General features: G+C 36.4%; 1 protein-coding gene and 1 long non-coding RNA gene across 3 annotated transcripts; both read left to right on the forward strand.

Moving 5' to 3' along the window:
* Positions 1–1,615: 1,615 nt before the first annotated feature.
* On the forward strand, positions 1,616–3,306 carry LOC131637259 (uncharacterized). The gene is made up of 5 exons (XM_058907842.1): positions 1,616–1,842; positions 2,013–2,100; positions 2,200–2,255; positions 3,071–3,166; positions 3,236–3,306. The coding sequence occupies exons 1-5, from the start codon at positions 1,824–1,826 to the stop codon at positions 3,304–3,306; spliced, it is 330 nt and encodes a 109-aa protein (XP_058763825.1). The 5' UTR covers positions 1,616–1,823.
* A 4,327-nt stretch (positions 3,307–7,633) lies between these two features.
* LOC131637251 (uncharacterized) lies at positions 7,634–8,996 on the forward strand. Of its 2 annotated transcripts, XR_009294297.1 has the most exons (3): positions 7,634–7,706; positions 7,783–8,183; positions 8,443–8,996. It is a non-coding gene; the product is annotated as an uncharacterized LOC131637251 (long non-coding RNA). The 2 variants fall into 2 exon arrangements; XR_009294296.1 differs by having other exon boundaries at positions 7,640–8,183.
* The last annotated feature ends 730 nt before the right edge of the window (positions 8,997–9,726 follow it).

Raw genomic sequence — 9,726 nt, forward strand, 5'->3', positions numbered from 1 at the left:
CATCATTATAGTTCAATTCACATGTAACTAACTCATGTCAAACAAACTAAATCAGTAACATCAACAATATTATACTTCAAATATTGGCAACAGTATGAACAAAGTTAGTAACCACCTATAGTACTATAATATTATACTTCAAAAGTTTGATCGTTTCCCGGCCTGGTCCTGCAAAGTATGAACAGAACAACACGGTCAATTAAAGGCTCAACAACAACAAAAACAAACATGAAACAAACTATCAGTTTCAAATCAATCCACCAATATTGTAATGTGTCATCAATCCACCAATGTAATGTGTCATCAATCCAGTTTCAAATCAAACTATCAGCACCACTTAACAACAACAAAAACAAACATGATTCATATAACAACGTCATCATCGTCAACTAATATTAAGCAAAATGAACCAACATCCACCAAAGAAACTCAAACACAAAGTCATTATCAAAATAATGTATTCATAAAACTGTTCACACAATAATGTATTCATACCTATATGAATAGTTGCTGAATATAAAATTGACACATTTCCTCTTTGATTTCTTCCAACTTAAGTCTCGTGTAAGAAGCAGCATAGAAGTCATCAAAGTACTACATAACAAAAACATAATATGAATGATTTACACTAGTACAAAAATACCTTTTTAGCAGAGGTTGTTAAGTCAGTTCACCTGCCACCTGACTTAAGAAACGATGCGGTGGCAATTCCGTAAATATTTGAAACTTTGTTAGGTCGGATATATTTAAAACTGACTTAGCAAAGATTAAATAAAAAATAATAATTTGCATTAAACTTTTTAAGTCGGCTGTGTTTACTAACTGACTTAAAAAGTTTATTTATTAAGTCGGGGTATCAACTATCTGACTTAAGAAATCTTATTTATTTCTAACATATTGAATTTCAATATGTAAGGTGAGGGAATCGAACCCTGTACGTTAAAGTTAAGAAAAATTAGACGCAAAATTTTCCTTCTTTTATTTTCATTTTTTAATAGAAAAAAACTCTGTTAATCGGTAAAATATTTTTTAATAAAATTGGATTTCATATATCTTCTTCTACCTTTCTTCTAGACAATATCATCGTCATGACCTTCCTTCCTCGACCCTGACCTAACTATATGCTTTGGTGCAATTGGAAAATTATTTACAATTGAAATCTTGTAAAAAAACATCTGCACTTGAATTTTAGACGTGATTAGAAGGATCTCATCAAATTACCTATCCTTCGTTTTAGGGTTTCTTCTTTCCACCACAATCCCCTTCACTGACGGTGGTTCATCCACATGCTTGACGGTTTGCAAAGACGGCGGTGCTCTGGCGGTGTTCTAATCTCCAAAACGCTCCCGTTGGAGACTCTTCGATTACGATTCTGCTCCTCAAACTACGACGTGTTACCGGTCCTCAATGCTCCAGGGTTGAAGAAAATCACAAGATGATTGCACTCTCCATTTCCTCGATGTTCGCATTCCATCCTAATAAACTATTATAATTTCTTTTATGTTTTGAGTTCGAGAGGCTTCATTAGAAGATTTATTTCTGATTCTATGTGTTTGATGCTGGAGCAGGCCCGATGGGGATCAGGGAGACTGTAGTTGGAATTTGGGGGGGGGGGGGGGGGGGGTTGATGGTCATAGCAGTGCTGAAGCTAGTGAGATGGCGTCAAAACTTTCGATAAGTATTTTGTTCTGCATACTTATTTTCTTCTTGATGCCATGTATTCTGTTATATCAAAGAATTCGACAGGAACATTGCTTCACAGACGGAACATGTTCACGTAAACTTATTGTATAGATGGAACGAGATTATAGGTTGGCATTGGCATGAACTACAATCTGAAAGGTGGTTTTGTAATTACATCTATAACAAAATTATTTGGTTTCTCACATTTGAATGCAAACTGAATGTAAACTTATTATATAGATGGAAAGAGATTATAGGTTGGCAATGGGAAGTATGGATATATTATTGGGTATGTGACTTCTGAATTGAAGTTCATAATTTTTTTACAGCTATGTACTCTTTGATATGGATGGAAAGCAAGTTCCACAAGAGTTGGTTAAAGAAGTTGGTAAAATCTTCGAAACAAATTTGCAGGAGGTATGTCATTTGTTATTTATAGTTATTAAATTTACATGTGTGTTATATTTTTGAGTTCAAATTTTCTGGAATACAATATTTTCTAATTGAATGCACCAGATGTCTGATACAACTTACTGTTATCTACGAGCACTTTCAATTGTTTTTGGGACCAGGTAATTTGAAGAAACCAAGTTCAACAAATTTTGGTTCTAATATTTGTATCATCCATTTCAAGTTCCTGTCATTGGAATTTGAATTGAACGACATAAATCATATATAGGTGGTGGAGTGGACTGGGGATCCATGCATGGTTTTTTCCATTTCAGCTTTTTGTCTTAGTTAATTTTTTGTGCTAGACACATTATTGAAAGACACAATTATTGAGTAGCAAGTTGTGAATTTTAGGTTAAATGTTAATGATATGCCATTTGTACTGACTTCTATTATTGACATAAGAATATTAATATAAGAATGCTAGATGTAAGAGACATAAAAGTGAGATTAATAAGTGACTCCATATGGTTATATTACTCACAACATGTTGTAAGAACTTGTTAATTACTATGTGTATTAACATTTTTATTTATAACTTACCATTGTTTCTATATATCTTTGTTAATTATTACTATGTGTATTAATTTACCTTTTCTATTAATCATAGTTTTATTTAATCATTTATTTGATATTAGATTTTTTTAATATTAAAATCTAGTATCAATCTTAATCCAAAGATGAATATAGACTTAATCTACTAGCAAAACAAGGCTTAAGCATTTATGTGAGTGTTTTAGAAATTGTATGAAAATAGTTTAGAACTTGTATATATTAAGTTGTTTATGAAAATAGCTTCTTTTATTTAGAAATAGCCTATTCACAATCACTAAATTAAGTTATATACCCAAACACACCCTTGGATTGGATTATATGGTTGCAGTTGATCGCATTGATCGTGCTGCTGATGCGTTGGTTGTCAGTGCTGTGAATGAAGGAATTGAAGCTGCAAGAGACATCTTATGCCACCTTAGAAAGCCATGGGTGATGATCCATGTCAACGATGATAAAAATCTTCACTTTTGCAAAGCTCGTAAGATAATTCTTATTCAACTTATTTTCTAACTATCTTAGCTTAATCTAAGTAATGCATTCTTAACAGAATTTGATCCGGAGGACTGTCCAGTTGATTGTTCGAGGCCTTGTGAAAATGTCTGCCCTGCAAATGTGTAGAGAAGTGAATATTTGGTGAAATGCTTGAGTTTCTAATGCACTCAAGTAATTTGATTATATACACACCAGAGAGTAAATACAAGATAAGATTTTCAAGGATGTTGCTAGTTCCTAGATACATGTATGTAATTTTCTAGGCATAGACTTCTAGGTACATGTATTGACTCCTAAATACAAATTTATAATTCCAATATTTTATAATTCCAACACTCCCCCTCAAGCTGGTGAATGGATATCAATCATTCCCAGCTTGCAAGTCAATTGATTGAAACGATCAGGTGGCAAGCCTTTTGTTAACACATCTGCTAGTTGATGCCTAGAAGGAATGTAGGATGTAGCTATTAAACCACTGTCTAGTTTTTCCTTGATGAAATGGCGGTCAATCTCAATGTGTTTGGTCCTGTCATGCTGAACAGGATTATGAGCAATACTGATTGTTGACTTGTTGTCACAGAACAACTTCATAGGCCCTTCACATTGTATTTTCAGATCATTTAGAATGATCCTCATCCAAAGTAACTCACAGATTCCTTGAGCCAAAGCTCGAAATTCTGCCTCAGCGCTTGATCGAGCCACTACATTTTGTTTCTTACTTCTCCATGTGACAAGGTTCCCACACAAGAGGGTGCAAAATCCCGAAGTGGATCTTCTATCACTAATTGATCCTGCATAGTCAGCATCGGTGTAGGCTTCTATAGTTAAGCTTCCACCTCTTTTGAACAATAGTCCTCTTCCTGGAGTAGCCTTGAGGTATTGCAAGATGCGATCAACAGATTGTAAGTGTCGCATTCTCGGGTCATGCATAAATTGGCTCACTACACTGATTGCATAAGCCAAGTCAGGCCTAGTGTGTGCCAGGTAAATCAACTTTCCTACCAACCTCTGATATTGGACTCTGTCAACTTTGGCACTTTCTTCTTCGAGGCTTAACTTGTGGTTTTGCTCTATGGGAACACTTGAAGGTTTGCATCCCAGTTTCCCAGTTTCCTGCAAGAGATCGAGTATATACTTCCTTTGAGATATGAAAATGCCTTGGTTTGAGTAAGCAACCTCAATTCCCAAAAAATACTTGAGTTGTCCAAGGTCCTTCATCTCGAATTCTGCCGATAGTTTTTCCTTTAGCAATTGTTTCTCTGCCCGATCATCTCCTGTAATAATAATATCATCAACATAAACAAGAAGTATAGTCAGCTTTCCTTCATGCGAGTGCTTAAAGAAAAGAGTGTGATCTCCTTGACTCTGCTTGTAGCCTAAGTACACCATTGCTTTTGTGAATCTTCCAAACCATGCTCTAGGAGATTGTTTTAGCCCATATAAGGCTTTCCTCAATCGACACACCTTGTTGGATCCACATGAAGGGCCAAATCCCGGCGGGATCTCCATGTACACCTCTTCTTCTAAGTTTCCATGCAAGAATGCATTTTTGACATCAAATTGTTGTAATTCCCATCCGGAGTGAGCAGCAAGAGATAATAAGATTCGAACAGTGTTCATTTTCGCAACTGGAGCAAAGGTTTCCTCATAATCTATGCCATATGTCTGTGTGTATCCTTTTGCCACTAGTCTGGCTTTGTAACGATCAAGAGTACCATCTGATTTGTGTTTGACTGTATAGATCCACCTGCAACCAACGGGTTTCTTGCCTTCCTGTCTATCAACAATCTCCCAAGTTCCATTTTTTTCAAGAGCTTTCATTTCCTCATCCATGGCTTGGACCCAATTTCTATCTTTCAATGCCTCTTGAACAGATGATGGGATGACCACAGAGTCAACTGCAGAAATAAAACTTTGATGCTGCAAGGAAAGATTTTTAGAGGAGACAAATTGAGATATAGGGTATTTGGCACATGACCTTTTCCCTTTCCTTAAAGCAATAGGCAAATCATCTGTATTAGTATCGCAAGTGTCAGGGCTATGGGAATCACTAATAGGATTATGAGTTTCAACACTTACCTCCGGTTCTGGCAATTGGAGTTGTGTTTGGAGCAGGTCGGGCTTACTTCTTCTTTGATACACCAAGGTTGGCTCAGCAGCCTTAGTTTTTGTTGGTATGGAGGATGATGGTTCCTGCAAAACAGACGACAAAGGAGGGACAAAAATAGAAGCAGGCGACTCAGATTCTGTATTTGGAGAAGCATGATCAATAATACGAGGATCAGTAATAGGACTTGACACAGGATTCACACTCGACTCGGGGGACTCAATTGTAGGACCGGTAATAGGACTTATAAGAGGAGTCATGGGCAACTCAGGTAGGACTAAAAATTCGGAATCAGATTCTACATTCTGAATGCTCTCCCCCTGAAGCTGTGGACGAGTGAAGTAGGCTAAATTCTCATGAAACGTGACATCTTTAGAGACAAAGTACTTACGACTAGGAGGATGATAGCATTTATATCCTCTCTTGTTTGGGGGATAGCCAACAAAGATGCATCTGGCTGCGCGGGGGTCCAACTTACTTCGGTGTTGTTTATGGATATGGACAAAGGCAACACAACCAAATACTCGAGACTCGAGACTCTGCAAAATAGAAACAGAAGGAAACCGTGAAGTCATAAACTGAACAGGACTGACATTACCTAACATGCGAGATGGAACCCGATTAATCAAGTAGGCAGCTGTCAGAACGGCTTCTCCCCAATATGAGTTAGGAACTGCCATTTGGAAGAGAATGGCTCGAGCAACTTCAAGTAAATGACGATTCTTTCTTTCTGCAACACCATTTTGTTGTGGGGTGTCGACACATGTAAATTCATGAACTATTCCCCGTTGACTGGTAAAATTTGAAAGGATGTGATTGGCATACTCTTTGCCATTGTCAGAGCGGATTCTTTTAATCCCCTTGCCAAATTGTGTTTGTACCATATTTAAAAAACTAATAAACAATTTTGGTGCTTCTGATTTATCCTTCATCAAGAAAATCCAAGTTGCTCGAGAACAATCATCAATAAATGATACAAACCATTTAGCACCCGAAATATTAGAAATAGGTGCAGGTCCCCATACATCAGAATGTATGAGATCAAAAGGTTCAGCACTTCTATTGGAGCTAGGAGTAAAAGAGACACGATGATGTTTAGCTAACTCACAAACGTCACATTTAAAAGACTCAACTGAATGATGTAAAAATAAAGAAGGAAACATAGACTTAACTAAAGAGAATGGTGGATGACCAAGACGTTTGTGCTGAAGCCAAATTTGTGCGGCGGAATGAGAAGAGGGCACGGAAGACTCAGTCTGCAAGTAGGAAGCCAACACCTTCGAACAATTTGGTTCATTAGATAGGTAGTACAACCCTCCCTTTTCCTTAGCAACTCCAATTGTCTTCCCCGTGGTAAGATCCTGAAAAACACAATAAGAAGTGAAAAATATCACTTTACAATTCTGATCACGGGTGAGTTTACGAACAGATATTAGGTTGTGAGAGAGTGTGGGAACATGTAGCACATCCTGTAATTGAAGTGAAGGTTGCAAGTTAACTCTCCCAGAGCCATCAATACGAGCATAAGAACCATTAGCAACTGTAACATAACGGTTCTTCTCAGAGGAGGTGTAAGATGAAATCCAACTGGGATTGAATGTCATATGGTCGGTGGCACCAGAGTCCAAAATCCAAGCATTCTTAGGTATTTTATCGCAAACACTAAAGGATTGAGAACATACGCTCAAGCCGGTCGCCGGTAGAGAACAACTTCCAAAAGGCTTACTGACAGAGTCAAGTATAACCTTTAAACGATTCACCTCATCCTCGGTGAATGATAAAGAGTAATCAACATAATTTTTTTTAGCCATTTGTAGCAAGCTAAAAATAAAAATAACAACAAGAAGATGAAATATTCCTCAAGAGGGGCCTAAAAGACAGCAATGAAGGGTTGACAGATGAAAGGAATAAAGAGGGGTTTGTGTGAGGTGTTTCTGGACAGGGTAACAAGGCTGCAATGAAGGGTAACAAGGCTGCAATGAAGGCAGAAAAAAAATTGCAATGAAGGGTAACAAGGCTGCAATAAAGGCAGAAAAATTGTCACGATGAAGGTGACTTGGGATTTACCGAAATGAAGACGGCTAGGGTTTATGCGGAAGCAAGTCTCTCAGGATCGAGAGCTCTTGATACCATGTAGAGAAGTGAATATTTGGTGAAATGCTTGAGTTTCTAATACACTCAAGTAATTTGATTATATACACACCAGAGAGTAAATACAAGATAAGATTTTCAAGGATGTTGCTAGTTCCTAGATACATGTATGTAATTTTCTAGGCATAGACTTCTAGGTACATGTATTGACTCCTAAATACAAATTTATAATTCCAATATTTTATAATTCCAACAAAATGCAATCTCATTCCAAGCGAAATCTGCTTCGCAAGTTTTATATAATACCGGAGCACCAAGAGTAATGAAGGTTTTTTACTTGATTTTACTTAAACATTCAATCTATTTTATAAAACTTGTATTGTTTAATTGGCTTCATCATGCAGGACGATGTCATAACGGAACACTGCTACGGCTGTGGTCACTGCCTTCCAGTTTGTCCCTATGATAAAGTTCAGCATTTTCCAGTTCCACCTGAGATTATTAAGTCTTAGCTTTCTCTAAATTATTTATTTAATTCAATATTTTTAGCTGCTATGAATATTGTTTTCGTATATTGATCCAGGAGATGTAACATATGTTAGGGATGTTATTACAACTGTTGATCTGATCAAGAGAAATGAAGTTGATGCTATAGAGATACATACAAGTGGAATTTAATATTAATATTCTATGAAACACCTCTACAGCTTCATCATGCCTCTACAGCTTCATCATCCAGGACGATGTCATAACAGAATGGTGCTACGGCTGTGGTCGCTGCCTTCCAGTTTGTCGCTATGATAAAGTAAGTTCCGCATTTTCCAGTTCCACCTGAGATTATTTATTGCTTAATATTACGGTCTTGATTATTTCACTAGAGAACTAAATGCATGCTATATAAACTGATTTTCTAGAGAAGCTACTAAAAACAGCTTCTCATTTGAAGTGCTTTTAGATTTTTTTCAGATTCTGATTCTTTTTTTATAGTTGTAACATACGAACCAAAACTTTCAAATGTAATTCTTTCACCTTGTAATTATTGTGATTGGAACATATGATTGCAGAATTCATCTTGTAATGCATACTGTATACACTGCCGCTTGCACTGGTGCATCTTGTGTCAAGAGCATAGTGAGATGAAAGGAAGGCTCTCGAAAAATAGTTTTTCACAAATGACCATTGCAAACCCTCCTCCCATTTAAGAGATGAATTCTACTGACCGAAAGGAAAATCCTGAGACATCTTCGGCTAACAACAATGGACACATTACTTTGGAGATGCATAAAAAAGCTACTGTCAATCTCGAGACATCAAGCTTGACCCAGATATTGATGTCTACATGAATGTGTACATCGAGAAGCTACTGTCAATCTTAATATAGTCATTAGATATAAGTGGTGGGTTTAGGCTATCTACTATTTGTAAGAACAATGTAAGTATTGACTATGAAAAAGATGTCCTAGACTTTTCTCCTTCAAACTGTCAGGTTTATGATTTAAATTCTGCTCACTAGATTCCTTGAATGTTGATGTGCCTGCTCATTTGAAATGATGTAATTATTGTTGTTGTGCTCCTTAAAACTGAGAGAAGTCATATGTAAATTCGGTTTCTTTAACAAGTGACTATTGTGTTCCTTAGAATTAATTTAGTTATGAATTGAATATTGCTCCTTGTACTTGCTACTTTGAATTGTTGAAATTGTTGGTTTGCCCGTTGTTAGATTTGCTCCGAAAAGCCGCTTTGTAGAAGCTCCTTAGAATTGCTTGCAGTAAAATGGAAGTGGAAAAAAAGCCTGTCAGGTATTTGATTTAAGAAAGGAACTTCTTAAGTTAGGTACAAAATAAAAGCCTATACTTATTAAGTCGGTTGCAAATTAACAGACTTAATAACATTTTCTTAAGTCGGGTCCAAAACCGACTTAAGAAGTCAAAACTTCTTATGTCGACAAATCTTAGGTCAGGCTCGGAACTGACTTAAGAAGTCATTTTTAACCGACTTAACAAGTGTTTTTTCTACTAGTGTTAGTTAAATGTAATAAATTATAAGAAATTATCTTAAGTTATAAATCCATACCGTGATTGGAATCTCTAATTGATTCGTTTGAATGATTTCCTTCATAAACCTCAAAACACAGTATCCGCAATCTGAACTGTTTTGCTGTATCGGACACTACATAGAAAAACAAATAAGATTTTATAGTTGTCTTGTTTTATCAAGTAGCATAAATATTATAAGCAAAATTGTGAAAATTAATGTACCTCCACTTTGATCCAAGTAATGTTGTTTGATTTAGTCCGGGATACCTGTGCGTCTCTTTGACTTCGGAGCACTTGTATTGATCTAACAAA

Source organism: Vicia villosa, unplaced genomic scaffold (assembly GCF_029867415.1).
Source record: "Vicia villosa cultivar HV-30 ecotype Madison, WI unplaced genomic scaffold, Vvil1.0 ctg.001954F_1_1, whole genome shotgun sequence".
Taxonomy (NCBI): Eukaryota; Viridiplantae; Streptophyta; class Magnoliopsida; order Fabales; family Fabaceae; genus Vicia; species Vicia villosa.